The sequence below is a fragment of the Electrophorus electricus genome, chromosome 3, assembly GCF_041902795.1.
Source record: "Electrophorus electricus isolate QZ-2024a chromosome 3, ASM4190279v1, whole genome shotgun sequence".
Taxonomy (NCBI): domain Eukaryota; kingdom Metazoa; phylum Chordata; class Actinopteri; order Gymnotiformes; family Gymnotidae; genus Electrophorus; species Electrophorus electricus.
In genome coordinates this window covers 21543911-21563231 of record NC_137499.1, presented here as the reverse complement: position 1 = coordinate 21563231, position 19321 = coordinate 21543911, and the positions used below count along the sequence as shown (strand labels likewise).

The 19321-nt window shown below is 43.6% G+C and overlaps 2 protein-coding genes across 11 annotated transcripts in view; both read left to right on the top strand.

Annotated features, from left to right (window-relative positions):
- The first annotated feature begins 703 nt into the window (after window positions 1–703).
- Window positions 704–2965, top strand: LOC113583278 (myeloid-associated differentiation marker homolog). The gene has a single exon (XM_027019533.3). It carries the CDS (start codon window positions 1015–1017, stop codon window positions 1843–1845), a length of 831 nt encoding a protein of 276 aa, XP_026875334.2. The 5' UTR covers window positions 704–1014; the 3' UTR covers window positions 1846–2965.
- A 1102-nt stretch (window positions 2966–4067) lies between these two features.
- Window positions 4068–19321, top strand: part of LOC113583262 (testis-expressed protein 2-like) — a 30217-nt gene continuing 14963 nt past the window's right edge. For 2 of the 10 annotated variants that reach the window (XR_014122650.1, XM_081710576.1), the window contains exons 1-2: window positions 4068–4258; window positions 4963–5021. The gene's annotated coding sequence lies outside the window, so the exon portion shown is untranslated. Of the gene's footprint in view, window positions 4259–4294; window positions 4835–4962; window positions 5022–5122; window positions 5165–19321 lie in introns of those variants that run through there. The other 8 variants (XM_027019503.3, XM_081710578.1, XM_027019502.3 and 5 more) reach the window with 6 other exon arrangements.

Below are 19321 nucleotides of genomic sequence, written 5' to 3'. Positions count from 1 at the left end.
GGGGAGGGGAGGGGAGGAGAGGGGAGGAGAGAGGAGTAAAGAAGGGGCATGAGAGATCTTCCTGACTTTTACATTACAACCTACCACAGTGTGGGGTGTTCAGCAGGAGTGGGTCCGTGTAACACCACGGGCTCATTTTCTATGGCAGGGCAGGAGCTGCCTTTGGGGCTGGGGGGGGGGGGGGAGGGGGTTAACAGGCCTGTGAGGCTTCCATATTCACATTTACAGCACTTAACACATGCATATGTCCAGAGCGGCTTAGGGTAGTGCTTGGTTGTCTCCAAGGAAAAAAAAATGCTTTTACCAGAATACTAGGCCTGAGCCTGAAGATGCCATTAAGCTCGAACCCTCTCAGAGGAAAGTCACACACAAAAAAAGGAGCATACAATTTTTATATTTCTTTCGAGAGATAAAGTGAAGGATTAGTGATTATTCAAGTGCTTTGAAGTGGCTATAGCTCATCCAAGTACTGCTTGAAGAAGTGGGTCTTCAGTCTTATGTTTGTAGACAGCAAAACACTGATATATGGACAGGTGGTAGGAGTTTGTTCCAGTGTCTGGGTGCTAGTACAGAAAAGAGGCTTCAGGTTGTCTTCTCTGTCTCCTCAGGGGCTTTTTCTGTGCAGCGCCTATACTGATACAAAAGAAACAACTACACCACCTCCTCAGGAAATGGGCGGAGGCAGATAAGACGTGCAAATATCCTGTTGTGCATCTGTGTGTGTGTGCGCGCGCGTAAGGGCACGTGTGTGTTGCTGACTGTGCCACCTGAATCACCCTGAAGTAGTTGGAGTGTGAAGACACTTTGGCGAGCGACCGATGTTTTTATGTCCTATACGAAGTGGATGGATTTTTACGTACGCCCTGCTCAGTCCTCGCGTTGTTTTTGCAGAGTTGTAGGGATTTAAGGTAGAGTTGAATTGCCATTTGAATGGAGTGCGTGTGTGAATGAGAACGAGCGCGCACTCGAGGGACGCCTTAAGAAGGGCAGGGCACAGGGACGTCGGTTAGCACCATGCCGGTGACACTCGGGGAGCTCAACACTCTGACCACCCCGCTGTCCATAATGCGTTTCTGGGAGTTGATCTGCACCTGCCTCTGTTTCAGCCTAGCATCCTCCATGGCCACTTTGCCTTCCCCGGTCACCTTCCGCCCCTTCTGCATGGTCACCTGGTGCTTCTTCTTCACCCTCACCTTCCTCATCATCGCCATCAACTTCATCCAGTTCCACAGCCTGCTGCCCCTGTCCTGGAAGAATCTGACAGCCACGGTGGCCTCCCTGGGCGCGCTGATGTCCTTGGCTGCCACCTTCGCCTTCCCCTGGGTCCTGGTGTCCGCCTACGAATTCAAGGGGCCTTTCATCACCGTCGGCTCCTTCTTCGCCACGTTGGCATATGCCGTGGAGCTCCACCTGATCCGCACCCAGGGCGCCGGGCAGCAGCGTGGATACATGTCCAGCGTGCCAGGCTTCCTCAAGACGTTGCAGGTGTTCGGCAGCTGCACGGCCCTCGTCCTGCTGGGCGACCAGGCGGCCTGGACCTGGCAGAGGTCTGCGGTAGCAGCCTCTTACGCCGTGTGCCTGCTGGCCTCCCTGGGCACAGTGCTGGTGATGATAGGGGACTGCGCCGCCCGTTGTCCCGTGCCCTTCGACCGGCTGCTGGCCGGACTCACCCTGCTCGGGGTGTTCACATATATGACCGCCACGGTGGTCTGCTTCAGCAGAGTTCTGCAGGAAAAAGACATGAACCTGGTCATGTGCTGCGAGGCCGCCATTGTGTGCATCACCCTGTTGGTTTATACAGTGGACCTGGTTTTCTCTGTGAAACTGCTGTGTGACAGGAATTAGAGGAAGAAAATAACTGACTGAACCCTACTGTGGACAGTGGGTGTTGTTAATCAAACCCATGGATGGTGTCATTCATCATTTGTTGTGTTATTTTGCTATTTCAACAAAATGAGGTAGATTAAGATTAAGGTTGAGTTTATATATATATATATATATATATATATATATATATATATATATATATATATATATATACACACACACACATACACACACACTTGAGAGCAGCTACATCAGTGAGTTTATGCTCTAGAATAAAAAGTTCACTAAATTATCGAGCTGATGACTGAGTGAACAAGGTTAAGCATTTTTTCTCTTGTTGTTTATGATAGTCAAACAAATGAGATTTTTATATGAGCTGACAGGTAGAATGGAAAATGTATGTGCGTCATACGTTACTGGAAATAAATGAAATATTAACGGCCACCCTAAGTGTCTAAACCCTAAATGTTTCAGTGCAAATTTGAGGAACAGAAAAAAACTATTTGTGTATCTAGTGGGTTTAATTTGGGGTTGTGGCTGAAGCTTAGAGCGTTGCACCATTTCTGCAGATCGAGCAGATCTTTGGTTGTAAGTCACCTAGGAGAATGCGCTGTTGCTTTTGCAGCTATTTCTAAACCTCCAACGCTAAACCTCCAAGGCAACGTCCGCAGCATACTGCGTGGTGCGCAGTAAACCGTGTGTTGGCTTTGCACATATATGCAATGTCCACTAGATGGCATCACTTTCTTTTGTTGATGACTGTTTTCAGTAGAGTAGTTCGGTGCGCTTCTTCTTATGATATGCGACCTTCCAAATTGTTTTTGGTTTTTTTTTAGGAAAATACAGAAGTGTGGTAACTATGTAAGTAAATAGACAATTTACAGCTATTTATAGTAATTATGAACTATTTGCTGAGATCTGTCTTGAATTAAACAAGGAATAGATTTGGATAATCAAACCTTAATTTAATTTACCTTACCAAATAGTGACCGAGAACAAATGCAAAAAGACAGACTACAACATGATGGTAACACGACATATGAAGCCTAATTAAACACCAACTTATTTGTGTTTTCAAAGTAGCCTACTTACTAAATTTTTAAAAGCAACAAAATGGATTAAAAACAATAAAAGTCATTGGTTTAAAAATGAAATGTTATCCTTTTGACTGGATATTTGGTTTAAAACAATAACAGGTGGAGTTTAAGATGGAAATGATGTCTGAGATTTTACACTCATATTTACTGACGTGGCAGGCATCAGGCCTTGGCGCGTGGGTGACGTTAGTGCATGCATTGTGTTCACAGTGTCAAATGCATCGAGAATTACTGGGCTGTTAATAATGTGGGAATCTCTGGACACTGTCCCTGCCTCAGACTGTGCACATGATGTGTGCCAGGCGACACTGTACAGTAATGATTCCAGTGAGTAACTGTAGTTTATAGTAATCAAAGATATAGTGGTAATAAGAAGGTTTTGCGAAGAAACGTCAGTCGTGCAAGAATAGTGGTTCTGTGCACACCTATAGCATACTGCGCTCTGAAGCTTAACTTCTTGCACTGAGCATTTAGGCCTACCATTTACTAATCTGTCTCGTTACAGGCTGTGGGGTATATATATTTTTTATCCATTTGCCGAAATTTAGTCGAAATTTGAAAACGCTTAATTTAAGAAAAACGCACTGCCTGTCTTAGTGGTGTTAATTTATACAATTCACTTAATCCATTGCTTAAAGTTTTTTAGTTTTGAAAATGTTATTTATTTATTGTCTAAAACTCCAAATTGTAAGAACTATGTTCATCGCGTGTTAATCGCGTGTTATCATGTTCGCATGTTGCCAGAGACAAGATATTTGAGCCATAAAGTTTTTAACGCGATGTAGGCTAAACGCAATTTGTACACCTTATATATTTAAAAGAATAGTATTGAATGCGCACCTGATATGAAAGAAGCAGCGCTCTGAACCGGGATCGTTGTAAGAATTGAAGCAGGCTACTTTAATGTGGCATATATCGCCAACTATGTGTGATGCTTTTGGTAAATCGTCTACAAATTACAAAAGCGCTTCAAATAACTCGACATTTAAAACAACTGTATTTAATAATAATAAAATAACATACAGCAACATATAACTTGCAGCTACTTTGGCTGTGTGGCATGTAGGAATTGCTTTACGACACAGCTCAATCAATTACCGAAAACCAGAACTTTTCGGATTTCGATTGGTTTGGCCTGAGAGTCTCAATCCGTGTTGTTTCAGGTTCAGGAACTGAACTGTCTTGTCAAATGGGCGCAGACAGACGGAAAAGCGCCGCCAGGGTCGTGTAAAGGCTCGACACATGGCGTATGGGTGATTTCGCTGCCTGTAACCACCGGCTTTTAGCGCCACAGTGTTTTTTCAGCGCTGTTGTATCGTGGGACGATGAATACGGTAGGTCGACTGGCTGGAGAGCTCAGGTTCCCTGAGTTTGTGAGGGGAAGCTTGACTCAACCCTAGCAGCAGAAGGTTAGTGTTAGGTTAGAGTGGGGTTAGGTTAGGGTTAGATTAGGATTAGGGTTAGGGTTAGATTAGTGTTAGGGTCAGTTTTAGGTGTTAGGTTAGGGTTTAGGGTTAGGTTAAATTAGGCAGCAGTAGGTTAGCCGCAGCTATTTGGCCACAGCTGGCCAGACTTAGACTTTTGTCTTGTGGTTTTTGCGTGTTGCCCGCAGGTGAGATGCGAAACTGCGGATGAAAGCGCGTTTTGCCCGTAAAACGTTGCCGCGTTGCCAGCCATAGTAGCGATCACGACTTTGGCGAATATATCCGCGATTTCCCTTACTGTTGACAACGAGAGCGAACGCTGGCCACAACACAAACGTTTTTTAACGGCAACCGGCAACTTTCTAACCTCGCTTTTCTTTCCCCGATGACACGCGGGACAAGACCTGAGGAATAGACAAGGCGCGTGTTGTGGCGGGGGCTTTACGTTAGCTCGCGCTCACCAGGTGTGCGCTTACGCATTTACAGGTGATGCTGTGTGTGTTTGTTTGTTTCAGTGGGCATTTTTATTTTGGCTGTGGTTTTAGGTGTGGTCGGGTGTATACTTAACTTGACTTATCACAGGCGCGTTCATTTAATATCGGTCTGCACCACAGGCCACGCCGGACATCACGGGTGCCGAGAAAGCAAACGGACTACGGACGCTGAGCGCGGGGTAAGCTTTTTACAACGAGTCCTTAACTAAAACCTCGAACACACCGTCAGCTCGTCCTGTTGGCTTCCTTCCTACCCTTCTCTCATATTCTTCACCTTCAGCAGTCGAGCGGCTTTGTGCCACAGGCATCTGAAAACGTCACGGTAGGCTACAGGTCTTTTACAAGTCAAAAGCAAACGGTCGCTTCCGCTGTATCGAACTGTCAAACCGTTTGGGTGGTGGTGGTGGTGTTGTTGGTCTTATTTGTTTGTTTTTGTGTTTTTGTTTTCTTTTGCCAGGTACATCCTTACCGCTGCAACCGGGTAGGTCGGGGTGCGTTTGTCTCAAAGGGTTTTTTTTTTTTTCCGAGATAAGATGCATTGGACGTTGGTGCAGGTGCGCCCATGGTGTGATTCACACAGCGGCTCAGTGGCGGGGCGGTGTGGTTAATATTTGATCTTATGTCGAACGTAACCAGGTTTTTTTTTTTTTTTTTGGAGAACATTAAGTTTGTTTGTGAGCTTTGAGCCGTGGGCCGGGCCATAAGGCTCATGACATGGCTAATTTTAAAGCAGAGCACACGGGTCGAACTGCTTCCATAGTTCAGCGTAGGTTACCGGATTCTCTGCTTTAACACACCTACATCAACTCCTCGGGTGAGTTCCCCAGCCCTTAGTGAGGAGTATCGGGACGGAGCAGAAAACCTACTGAACCTTCCAGGAATGCAGCTCAGCTTCCCTGTTCTGTAGGCCCATGCAACGCTGGGGAATTAAGACTAATTTCAGGGTACTATTGCATTTCTTTGGCACGGGTGTCATCAGTGCTGGAGACTGTAATAAAGTGGAAGCCCCTCTGTTGGTGGTGCTTAAACAGGAGTTGGGTCATTGCCCGGTTACAGCTTTCTGTTTGGAGTCTTGCGCAAACCTGCGCCTGTTTGTATAAGTGTCATGTTCGAAAGGTGCCCGGACGCCATGCGCTGTGATTTAGCCTGCTGCGGCTCGCTTTGTGCCAGTTTGTGTAGGCCATGCTCAGCTCTGTCTCTCCTCCATCCTCCAGTCGCTCGTGCTTTTTTTTTTTTTTAACCTCGTTATTGATTTCTATGGATTTTAAGCCTGTTAATATTGAATGGAGCAGGTCAGATATCAGATAATTATCCTCTACATCCCACTGTGAGAGTGTGTGAGTGTGTGAGTCTCTCTCTTACCCTTTCTCTTGCTTTCCCCCAGTACACATCCTTTCCAAGGAACTGCCTATGCGCCACTGTAATTTTTCAAGATTGTAAACTGATAGGATGAGATTGACCAGCGTTTATTTCCATGTTTGTTTCTGTCTCCTGAATGGGCTTACTACTCAAATGTCATATTAGGCAAAGTCTTGATCTGGTGTCCTGAGTGGAGTTTCTTGTGCATTCTTATTGCTCATTTATCATAAGGGCATGACCACACCAGGCCTCACGGTATCTTTATTATTATTATTATTATTATTATTATTATTATTATTAACAACCTTTATAGAACACCTTTCATATATTAAAATGAAGCTCAAAGTGCTGTAACACCACAAACAGAATGACAAAATCAAAACATTTACTTAATAACTCTTTAAAATCTTGTATCTTTCCTGATCAAAATCGATGAGGTAAGTATGAGCTGTGAAAGTGACGAGTTGACAGGGGAATGAGGACAGCTTATCCTGCTGAGTCAAAGTTGGCAGCACATGCCAAGCTGTATGTGTACCTCGGGAGCGACTGGTATGGGCTGTTCCTTACTAGCTGACTGTGGCGTGTGCTTCCTGCCCAGGAAATAGACCTCTGAGCATGACTAGTGTGCCTGGTGACCGTGGTACTATGGTAACCCAGCCTCTTACATCTGCACTTAGACAGGAAGTGAGACAGCAACCTGCTTAAACTGAGTGGCTTGTTTGTGGTCTTCAGTAGGCTTGCACAATGCATCGTTTTATAATACTTATCATAATATTGCCTTTGTGATACTGATATCAGTAATATGTAAATTACCTTTTAGCTAATACCTAAGGTTTTTTGTGTGCTTTGAATGACCAACCTCATGTGTTTTGTAATGAATGATGATTTGGCTCCAGATCAGTTTTAAACTAACTAACTTTTAATTGTTATTAATCAGTACGTTTTAAGATACGGCAAGGCATATCGCCAGCACAAACTGTTGCAGTAGGATCACAATATGATATTTTTGCCCATATCGTAAAGCCTTAGTGAGCTGTATGGTTTCAGTAGCTTGCTCAGTGTTGCTGGGGAGGTTTGCGTTCTGATTTCTTGGGCTGCTTGCATCATGTATCGTTCACATGGTCAGAGGTGATGAACAGGTAGCTGTTTCAGGCATGGCAGGTCTTTAGCTTTGATCAGTCACCAAGAGAGACAGATAAGCTTTCAGATAGGACTTTAAATTGTCAAGACAAGGTCAGTGGCTTAACTTGCACTGCACTGTCTCTGTGTCCTAAACAGCAGAAGCATCAGGTTTCCATTGGTGTCGATCTTAACTGTGACCAAGCGGGGATATGATGCGTGAGGAAAGGTGGCTTTAAAAAAATGCTGGCAAACCTGAGTCACTGGTTTAGGCAAAAAAGTTCTGTGCAAGCATGAAAAGGAGTAGATTTAAAAACCAGTGGCAAAATGTATGTGTGTGTGTGTGTGTGTGTGTGTGTGTGTGTGTGTGTTGGGCTTGTGAAATTTTAGATTTTTCCATAATCGTGATTTGCCATTAAAAATATCTTGATTTAACAATTTAATTATCCAGCACAAATCTGGGATTAACAAAAGCAACTGATGGACAAAAAGTAAAACCTAGAGCCAGTCTGGCATTATCAGCGCGTTTCTGTGTCATAACCGAATAAGAACACGTATTTTTTAGCCATACATATTGCATACTTTAAAATGAGTCTCCATCGGCCGATGGACGTCTTTAAGACCCGTCGTGGCTCGTCTGGGGGAAGAGGCTCCTTATGTTGGTGTGCAGCATTGTTTGGCTACATGTTATTTCACCGTGACTCGTCAAACTCAAAAAGGGAAGGGACGTGACAAATCGAAGCAGTCGTGTCACGAAATGAACCAATAAAACTACCCTGGTTTAAGGAGAGAACAACCCGTGTGACGCAGAGTGTTAGTGGCACGTCAGCGAAGAGTTTCTCTCGTGATTGCCACCAAATCCTCTTGTTTTCCTTACCAGCGATGCTATTTCAGGCATGTGTGTGTCCAGTTCAGCTGAGGCCGTCTCCTAGACAGAGATGTTGCTGGTGCTTTGAACTTCTCCCAAGCAGCTTGCATCGCATTTTTGAAAAGTTAATTTTCAACCAGCTATCTAATAACTTTAAAACTCACCTACATTTAAAACTAACAAGGGAAAAATCCTACATTAAATTAATTTTTTTTTTATCGTTTAGAGAGAGTGAATTCGCATGTTAAATGACAAGCCTGCACAATTAAGAATTAATATGATTGGTCAATGGATATTATGGCAGAGTAATGTGTGGATGATCAAATCCCCATAGTGCACAAGACTAACATCTTTCCTTTGTGGTGTTGCACTTTGTGCCTAATTGCATTTAAGCATCATTTGGTCAGCAGAAAATATCAATATTACATGGTGAGTGAAGATCAAAATGAATCTGTGTGTATTAGACTGTCAGTTTGGTTGGAAAGCTCGCTGTAGATCCAGATCTACTAGATCCCATCCTGAATTTCTGTCCCCGTAGCCACATGCCATTGTTCTTAGTATTAAGGAATGCTGTGTGCTTTTGCACAGTAAGTCTTATCAGGTTCCCTTTTATCTCTCTGAGCCCAAGGCAAGAGTTTTCTGTCTCAAATGGAACGTGTTTGATAGGAAACACCCCCCCCCCACACACACACACAGGAGCAGGAATGTCAAGTTGGACAGCAGACCTAAATGACTGTGTATAGTTGCCCACACACAGAGGTGAAAGCAACTGGGTGGAACCTGCTCTCTTCCTGCAGTATGTCCTTGTCTGCTGAGTTAATACCACTCGGGAAAGGACTCGCCTAGAAATAAAAATGCAGGTCCCTGGAAATATGGTCCAGCCAGCCAAGGTGTCTGGGAGCACGGAGGTGCCTTTGGTCTTCAATATTTGAAAATATTTCTTCCCATCATTTGAGTTGTTATCCAAATTAGCATACATTTGCATATTCCCCTGGTGTAAAAAGACATGGAAATATTGAATTCCAGCACTGGCACCAGGTTTTAGCCTATCGATAGTATTACTCCTGTCTAAGAGGAGTGTCAAGGCAAGAGTGCATGATACTCTCATCAAATTGTTCGTATTTGGCACTGAAATTGTACTGTGCTGGATGTGGAATCTGATATCGCAGAGCTCTGCAATATGCAGATGAATTGCCAAACATTTTCCTCTTATTCGCTGAGAGCTTTCTTTGGGTGTTTTGATGAATCACAGTCTTCATGTGAACCAATTTGTGTAAATGGGCTAGTAAATTTTAAATAATACAGGCCCATGTTTACGCTAACCTCTTAAAGGTTCAGCCCTGGCTTTTAATATACATGAAGGCATATTGCAATATGTAGTATTATAATGTTATGTTGTAATATAATTGTGATATAATATTTTTCTAAAGTTTGAATGTCTTGTAATCAGATGCAACTGGTCAGAGCCCTGTTTGAAACCGAAGCCTCAAATCGGCTCGTTCGACCCACTTTGTGGGCTCGCTTAGCTGCATCTGATGTGGGACCATGTGCTTTGTCTCATCCAGCCCGCTCAGGCCTTCCCACAGTGGGCCCCCGGGGCCAAACGCAACAAGGCGTACTTCAGTCTGGCCACTTTTCTGGCTGCTGCGATATCTGATGGCAAGCTAGCACGTTTTACGCGCGCGCACACAGCTGCTGAACACAATAGCTGATTTTCAGTCACCGGTGGCCTCGTATGCTGGCTTGAGTTAGAGACTTTCTAGACACTTGAATGCAATTATGTTTGACTTCCAAATTAGCACATTTAAGAGTTTGGATGTTGTTTAATGTTCACATGATGATGCAGGAATTATCCCTGGATGAGAGGTTGCCTTGTAGCTGTTTTAAGAAGTTTTTTTTTTTTTTAAGGTAAATTGCTCATATGATGTTAATCATCATTGTAATCCTACAAATGAGTCTTTGTTCATATCTGTGTATATAAAATGGAAAGATTTACACGTTTTAACACGTACCCAAAACCCTGATTGGATCTATATTTGTGTTTTATATCGATTCTGACTTTTTATTGCAGTGCCTTTGTGTTGTAAATAGTTTGGGAAGGGTTTCTCCTGAACAAGGAAATTATTCACAATTCCAACTGAGTCAGGAAGAGAACAAGTTTTTCCAGTTCTTTCTGGGCCACTCAGCAGCGGTGTGCATGGGTTTGAAATCTGGCTACATCACTTACCTGACCTCTGTAAATAAGATACTATAAGGTGGGCATTGGAGTGGCACTGAGATTAAACTGGTTAAACCACTCAGCTCTGACAGCTGTTGTCTGGGAACCCACTCGTGTTTCAGGATGACACGCATCAAGGTCCGTGATGACCTATTGCCAAGAGATCACACACTTTGCAGAATGGGTTATTATGGTTGTCCATGTTGTGGAGAGTCATTTGACTTTCCTCCTGTGGTGTGGTCATACAACTCTCCATGTTGGTGTTTCCATTAGGTAGAAGGCCAGGCTCATAAGTAACACAAAGCAACACTCGGCCCCTAGCAAGACAACTGTGTAAACCCACGCAGTCAGCCGCCAAGCTCTGCTTTGATCTCTTGGTTTGGGTTCCTGTTCTACACACCAAGATCCCTCTGAACCCAAGTGGCCTATCACAGAGAGAATGAGTGAGTCCATGCAGGTTGGGTACTGGCTCACCGATTCAAATTCGGTTCACAGACTCAAGATTGGATCCATTCTTTGATTCTATTTTGATGCACCAGTATTGCTTATGATAGTTTCTGAAAATAAGTGATGCACAGAGAACACCAAGTTGTCACATAGAGAATTACAGATCACTCCAAAACCAAAAGTTACCAAAAATATACACTAAATTGCATAGTTATACAAGCTTGATATTAGACTTTATATTTGATATTGATATTTTGTCAAAAATACAAAAAATCATGATTAATCAGAGATTATATTATATTTACCCAGTCCTGATATTGGGTAAATCCTGATATTGGCTTTCCTGCTCTTGAGCAGTGGTTCCCCAATTCCTGTGCCAAGGACTATATACATTGCACACTTTTTTAATTTTTTTATTTATTTTTTTTTTGTAACTGCTCTAGGGCCCCCAATTGTGCATGAAAATAAATGAACCCACTCAAGGCGCTGAGTCAGCCCTGTCTCAGCAGGGAAAATGGAGCAGGGCTTTGTGTGTTTTGAGTGAATTATGACATATAGAACTAACATTATTAATAAGAAACTGGCACTTGCATTAGAGCCAAAATGGTGAACCAAGACACCTGTGCAGAATTTTAATCTGTACAATAATGATATCTAGGATCAGGTCACCCATGGTCAAGATTTGTACAAATGTAGCAGTGTTGTTTTGCAAAATATTTATGATTTTAATGGTGTTTCTTCAGCCTTAGAGTGGGTCTGGTGAAGAAGCAGAGGTAGGTTAGGAAGGGCAGGAAACTGCCGGAGGCAACAGTAGTAACGCCTTCCTTTATGGTGGTTCTGGTGCTGAGGTCTGACTCTACTGTAGCATGTGTGGCTGTTCTAATTGGCCTGATCAGAAGAAGGGCTGGATGATTTACCAGATTAGGGTAAACACTGAAGTCTGCAGAGCACTGGATGTATAGTTTTGGTATCGAGAACCTGTGGATTAGAAGAACATCATTAACCAAAAGAACACTGGCTCCCCTTTTTCTAAGACTGAAAAATGGGTAAACGGAATTATAGCGGGTCGGCGGGATTAAGAAAACACAATCCTGAGTGTTAATCCAGATGTCAGCGGCGGTGGGCTAAATCCCCCAAACCTGTTATGGTTTTCATCCAGCTCTGTGTGTAGTACATGCACTAGTTGTACTTCTCCATGTCAGAGTGGTGGACTAAAAACATGCTGTGGTGGTTGTGAAATTTAGGAAAGATTTTTGAAAGACTAATAATTTACTTTCCCTCAGCCCTTTTCTCAGATGAAACAATGGCTTTACCGTCACTGCACCCTGCTTGGTGACCTTAAATGATAGTTGTGACATTTAAACAAAAATTCCAAATTGTTTCTGTAATTCTGTATCGCTTCCATAAATAGTATTTAAAAAAAAAAAAAAAAAAAAGATTGAGAAATGCTGGGTCAGGTGACTGGCAGAACTTTATCAGAGTGAGGAATGAGATCACACTGAAATCACTCCAACAAATCACTCCATAGACCTGATGCAGCTTCATGTACAGATGACTTAGGGGGTTCCTTAAGGATGGAGATGTCTGGTATACTTATGTTTGAATGGTTTTGGGTAAATGAAGTAAAAATCCAAAAGACTGCAATCTTTCAAACTGAAAGTATCCATTGGGGTCTTTGTATTGTTGGTAAATGTAACCTTTATTCTATGCTCAGTCTCCCCCCCCCCCCCCCCCCAAAAAAAAAAAAAATTCCTATTATTTCTTGTTTCCCTTTTATACCTTGTTGTGTAAGGCCAGGTTTGTATGTGCAGAGCTCCAATTGAGTTCTCTGATGATTTTATTCCTGTATGACAAGACCAGATTGAGCAGTCGGTGTCTTATTTTCCACACTGTTAGACCAGAATTGCCTCCCAGTGATTTGTCTGAGGTATCCGTGGATGGGTTTATCCAAGTATTTCACTCTACCTGCTGACGAGATTCCTTCTGAGTGTCTGTGGATGTTTAGGCCTGTGAGTGTGAGAATGCAGTCTGGAACGGAGAGCAGAGAACTGAGGGTGTTATTAATCAGATATGAGCTCATTGATAAGGGTTAAAGGGAAGCAAAGTGTGAGTACACACTGGAAGCTGATCGTGGCTTAGTATTTTCACTTTGGAAAGTTTTGCATTACCTCACAGTTTCCCCAGTTATTTCTCAGATGAGGAAATTTTAAATGTCTTTCCTGTAATTGGTGTTCTTTACCTTTTTGATCTGCAACCGACTGACACACAGCCCACACGGACACAAAGCCAATACTGTATGAAACCAACAAAGTGACTGTTGCTGTCTGTATCATTGGCTGAAGTCATTGGTGTAGTTTCAATTCGCCAAGCTTTTATGTGATTGTATTGTCTGTGACATCAGGAGTTTGCTTTGGTAAGTGTGTGTGTGTGTGTGTGTGTGTGTGTGTGTGTGTGTGTGTGTGTGTGTGTGTGTGTGTGTGTGCGTGCGTGCGTGCGTGTGTGTGTGTAAGTGTGTAAGTGTAAGCCTACTGTGTCTTAAAATGAGATGTTCGGAGCGGAGTCACAGTAATTAAACGGTAATTAAACATGACCTTGCCATACATTGCACGATTAAGATAAGCAATCTGGCTTGCCGGAAACAAATGCCTCTAATTTTAGAAACCTTCATCTAAAGAACAAGAGTGTGTGTGTGTGTATGTGTGCGCGCGCGCGAAGATGCATCCTAGAATGTAAGTCATTAACAGAATTGATGCCAGTGTGGCACATATATGTGTGTGTGTATGGACACACCCTTGAGTATAAGAGCTCAATAAACTTAACGTCAGTGTGGCACACATGGTGCACACTTTGTGTGTGTGTGTGTGTGTGTGTGAGGCAGTGCTGAGCTGTTTATGGCTTAATAATGGTGTCATTGTACTCCTGACTCCTGCTCTCTGTTTAGGCTGACGTAGCAGGCCCTTCACCCAAGCCCCCACCCAGTCATGTGCTGTTGCCCTGATGAATTTGCTTTTGTTATTGTTGAAATTATAAGAGTGCTTGGGACTTTGAGACAGCTGTTCTGACTGCATAGTGCAGAGCGGGTGGCCTGACTCAGAGGGTGCCTGCACCCTGTCATGAAGACCAATCAGAACCAAGACGTCGGGGGTGTGGCACAGACCCAGACTACATTGTAGATAGAAAAGGGTACAGAACATGTGCAGTGTGGGTGGCCAGGCTATTGAAATTATTCATCATCGTCGTCTTTCCACTTCTTTCTGGTGTGGGTCATGGTGGTAGCAGACTGAGGGGATCAGCCCTGACTTTTCTGTGACTGATTTCAACTCTTCCTGTGAGACACCCAGATGCTCCCAGGACAGCTGTGAGACATAATCCCTGCCTCTGGGCCTCCTTCCAGTGGGATGTACCAGGAACAGCTGTAGTGGAAACCAATCGGAGGGCGTCCTTATAAGATTCTCAAACCGCCTCAATTGGTTCTACTCAGTCTTACTTCTTGTATTGCAGAGCGCCAAGCCCCAGCACAGAGTTCAGCAGTCGCTGCTTGTGTTTTGGATATTATTCTTTCTGTCACTACCCAGGTCTCATGGCCATCTCGCCCGATGGGACGTGGATTGACTGGTAAACGGAGAGCTTCACCCTAGGACTAAGCTCCTGCTTCAGGCTGATGCAGAGACCACAACACTTGTGCTGCTGATCCAATCCACTTGTCGATTTCACGTTCCCATCGCTCATGAAGAAATTTTTCTCCCCTAACAGGAGCATTCCGTCCTTTTCCAGAAGAGTGCCATGACCTTTAGGCTTTGAGGTATTGATTTTCATCCCAGTGGCCTCGGGTTCTCCTGCAAAGCACTCAAGTGTGTGTCAAAGGTCCAACCCAGAAGCTCTTAAGAGAAACGTCTGCAAACAACACGGATCTCTCCTCTCACCCTTGTTATCGTGTCCATGAAAAGTCACAAACGGGAGTGGAGACGGGACACACCCTTGGAAGAGACCAACACTAGCCACAAACAGCTCGGTGACTTAACTCCAAAAAATGCCAACACAGCTCTTGCTGCGCTTATTCAGAAACTGGACCGCCCAAAGCCACAAGCCATATATCCCATTAACCACCCCCCACAGCCTATGCCGAGGCATAAGTTCATTATATTTTTCCAAATCCATGTAGACTGGTTTGCCCTGCTCCCATGATCTCTCCCAAAGCTATGTCCACTGCTCCACATTTACATTACATTTACATTTATGGCATTTAGCAGACGCTCTTTTCCAGATCAACTTACAAAAGTGCTTTGTCATTTACTCATAGAATACATGCTAGTACAGTACATTAGGGTAGAGTCCAACATACCAATGAACTAGAATACAGGAATCAATGCTGATACCTAGAAGTACAAAATGGTCTATCTTAAACAATGATAAGTGCTAGAGTTTGTTAAACAACATAAACAATACCTTACAATAAGTACTAAATTAGTCAGTCAATATGGGAGCAGTTGTCAGTTGTCCTTTAAATATTCTGCAAATAGATGGGTCTTCTGTCTGAAGACTCCAAGGGACTCGGCTGTCCAGACAGCAAGTGGGAGTTCATTCCACCATCTTAATAGAATAGAATAGAAAATGGTCTCGATGCTTGTCGACCAGAAGTCCTAAAGCAAGATATTTCAAGCTGAGCCGTACTTAAGGTTCGAAGTGCTCGAGGTACGGATTGCGCTTTGACCGTTGACCTCATGTATGAAGGGGCTGGTCCTTTTTTGGCTTTGTAGGCCAGCGTCAAGGTTTTAAATCTGATGCGTGCAGCTACAGGGAGCCAATGAAGGAGTAACGAAGAAGCAGCAGTGGAGTAACGTGTAAACTTCGGAAGATTAAAGACCAGTTGCGCTGCTGCATTCTGCACAAGTTGTAGAGGTTTGATGGCTCTTAGAGGAAAACCAGCAAGTTGCAATAATCTAGCTTTGAGATCACAAGAGACTGCACAAGCACCTGGGTAGCTTCCTGTGAGAGAAAGGGCCCAATCCTCCGTATGTTACAAAGGAGAAATCTGCAAGACTGGGTTAGATTAGAAACATGAGTTGAGAATGACAAATGGTTTTCCAAAGTTCTGCCCAGGCTACGGGCAGCTTCGGATGGTGATACCAGGGAATTCTCGAAGGAAACTGTGAGGTCATGGTAAGGGTTGGGAGTACCTGGGATGAACAGAAGCACAGTTTTACTGGGGCTGAGCTTCAAGTGGTGGGCTGTCATCCATGACGCGATGTCAGTCAAGCATGCTGAGATGCTTCTCGAGACCTGCGTGTCAGAGGGTGGAAAAAGAAATAAAGTGTCATCAGCATAGCAGTGGTAGGAAAAACCATCCACCATCTGAGCATAGCAACATCATTCCTGCTATATCATGGGTTCAACCATCAGGTGGATTCCCCTCTCGGCTGCCCTGCTGTAGATGTTTCTAGGGAGGCTGAGGAGTGTGATTTTTGGAGCACACCCTCTGCTCCCCTCCAGTACTCCAGTATGTCAGACCGAGGACATGGTTCACGTTTCCCATGTTTTCCACATCTCTGGTCAGATATTCATCTATGTAGAATGTTGAGCTGTCTTGAATGTGTGAATATTTTCCTGTACAACGAGACCGGATTGAGCAGTCGGTGCCTTTTTTTTCCCACACTGTTAGAGCCGAATTGTCACCCGCTGTCACGGTTGGTCCCTCCCAACTTCCGTGTTCCATGTTTTCCCTGTCTTGTGTATTCCAGTTCCATGCCGTAGTTTGGTTTTCTCCGCCCCTCGTTTGATTGCTCACACCTGTCCCTTGTTTCTACCTTAAGTTCATGTATTTAAACCCTGTCTGATTCCCTGTGTTTTTGCTGTCCATTGTATTTATGCAATTGTTAGGTTCATTGTTTATTTGAATCTGTGCGTTTGTGTTTAGTGAATGTTTGTGAAAGCCCGTCTCTGTATATCTGTAAGTTTGTGCTCCGTGTATCCTAGACTTTGTGTTTCTTAGCCCCCGAGTTTTCCCTAGTCTTTGTCATAGCCTGCTTCCCTTGTTTGCCTTTAGCTGTTCTCAGGCCAGGAACAGGGCTGGAGGCTCTGCTGCAATCTTAGTCAGAGCACACTGGGTACTGGTCTCAGGTCTGTGTTTCTCCTCTTGGCTTTGTTCTAGTTCCAGATAGATGGTGATTGGCCCTGGATTCTGGGATTCTGGAATTGCAGATTTGCTGTAGGGGTCAGCTGTAGCTGACAGAACGCACTTGGCACTGGTTCCAGACAGGACTGCAAATTTATGGACAAAAATATTATATTGCATTTTTATTGCTATGTTTTGCAATTGCAATATGCCTTGCAATATTTTAAAATAAACCAAAGAAGCCAAGCTTCTTCATATTTGTTGAATTTTAAAGAACTCTTTTCTGGGTGCCCGTGTAGTTTATTAAAATGTTGCGTGTGGTGAGAAGTTCCATCGCAGCCTTCAGCAATTCTGGTATTACAAAGGCGAATATTGTAATATTGGTTAATGAAGGAGGTGATGTGCATCCCTCACTCCAGATTTGTATGCAGTAACCACTTTTGTAGGTCAATCTGCTGCTTTCCAGTGTCATACCTGTAATAACCCTAAAACTTTATCCAAAGTACTAAAGACTGAGAGTTGGTCATTAATGTGTCTACAGCACTGTTCTCTCCTCACCAAGCGGGACCAAAGTATTTGTAATGGGAGAATTTGTTTTTAGTGTTTTCCTTTTTAAAAAATGCATACAAATGCGTTGTATTTTTATTTATATGTTTGTGTGTTTGTATTGGCACTCTTGACTGAGGTTTTCCATTCCCGCAGACCCTGTTGATGATATCTGCCACAAGGGTCTTCAGGATCACAGATTTATAAAAAGTTGTTAAATGATTGTTGCGGAGTCTCGACCCGTCTCTCCTGCTGTGCCCCACCCCACCCAATGTTGCTTCTTTTTGTCCTTTGTCCTATTTTCTTCTTGTTGTGCTAATGGTCTCAACGAGAGGAGGATGGGCTGCCCCTCTGAGGCTCGGTTCCTCTTGAGGTTTCTTCCTCGTGCACTTGGGTGGGTTTGTCCTCACCACTGCCATCTTTTTCTTGCTCTCCTGGGCCTCGTACACGACATCTGTGAAGTTGCTTTGAGACACTGCCTGTTGTACATAAATAAATTCGACTTTGACCTTTTAACTTTGAATCTTGCCTTTAAATTCAATATAACACCTCAGGGTTAATCAGGAGTTTAGTCCTAACTTTCCTGCTTTCTCATAGATCACAGTGCTGTAGCTCACGATGTCACGTATTGTTGTTTTGTTCCATATTTCGTTCCATTGTAGCCATCTTGTAGTGAACACAAATGCCCTTAATGGCTTACATTGCTCCCAGATATTACTCCGTGCAAACTCGATCTTCTCCAGTGCTGGTAATTCCTCTGCTGTTTACTTTATCACAGCAATTCCAAGTTGCTTAGTGCATGCTTTTACCAAGTCTTCTTCATGGCGTGCTTAACGCAGGTGCCTGGTTGTCCTGCCTGGCCTCCGCTTTGTATCAGAGGGGCTGTCCCTGAGAAGCACATGACCACAGACTCCTGTACTGAAACACTTCGCTTTTGTAGCCCCTCTCACCCAAATGTCTTCTCTGCCAACCTTGTAGCGCTGGCGATCCTTCAAACCAATTTCAAGTAAGCGAACAGAGGAGCTCTAATGGTAAACATAATGCCGGGGGGGATGCCTTCTAAGAAAATTTGGAACATTTGGTGTTTATAGTGCATTCTCCATTTCATATTACAAACTTCTGCCTGTGCGCTGTGGTTAAATCAAATGACTGAACATACAGGGAACATATCAAATAGTATTTAAAGATGTTTGAATGTTGCTATCCTAGTGTTATATTAAACATTCACTAAAGAGGAACAAAAAATGTGATTAAAACCCTGCTCAAAATGAAATCTGTTCACAAGCCCTAGCTAAGAATAGTCCAGGCGTTGGCCTAATATTCCAGCGAGCATGTTTGACAGCCCGCTATCACAGACTCTCAGGCCAGTGCACCAACTCATTATGAATTGGCACCAGATAGGTCATACTCATAACTGCTGGCAGAATGGTAGGTTTTTCTTTTCTTTTCCGGATTTGTCATTTACTGCACTTTTGAAATGGTTTTCAAATGACAAACCTAATATATGTACGTTTTGTTGCCCAGAAGAGCAAGAGTGGAAACACAACATATTTAGCTTGCATGCATATTTACATGTTTAAAGATCCACTAGATAACTTAAATCATTCTGCCTACGTGTTTTGTATCGACTATGTGTGACTTCTAGGCATTTGCACTGGGGAAGGTTAAAGTGTGTGTGGGATTTGATTGCTTGTTTTAAAGTGTGTGGGTTTTCACTGGAAGAGGTCAGTGTATTGGTGGGGAAATTACAGTTCATGACCCGAAAGAAAGGGGAAAAAAAACAAACCAATTGTTAAGTCTTGAACTACAG

Bases quoted from the DNA above. Each gene is read 5' to 3' on its own strand.
- LOC113583278 (XM_027019533.3), top strand. From the start codon at position 1,015: ATGCCGGTGACACTCGGGGAGCTCAACACTCTGACCACCCCGCTGTCC.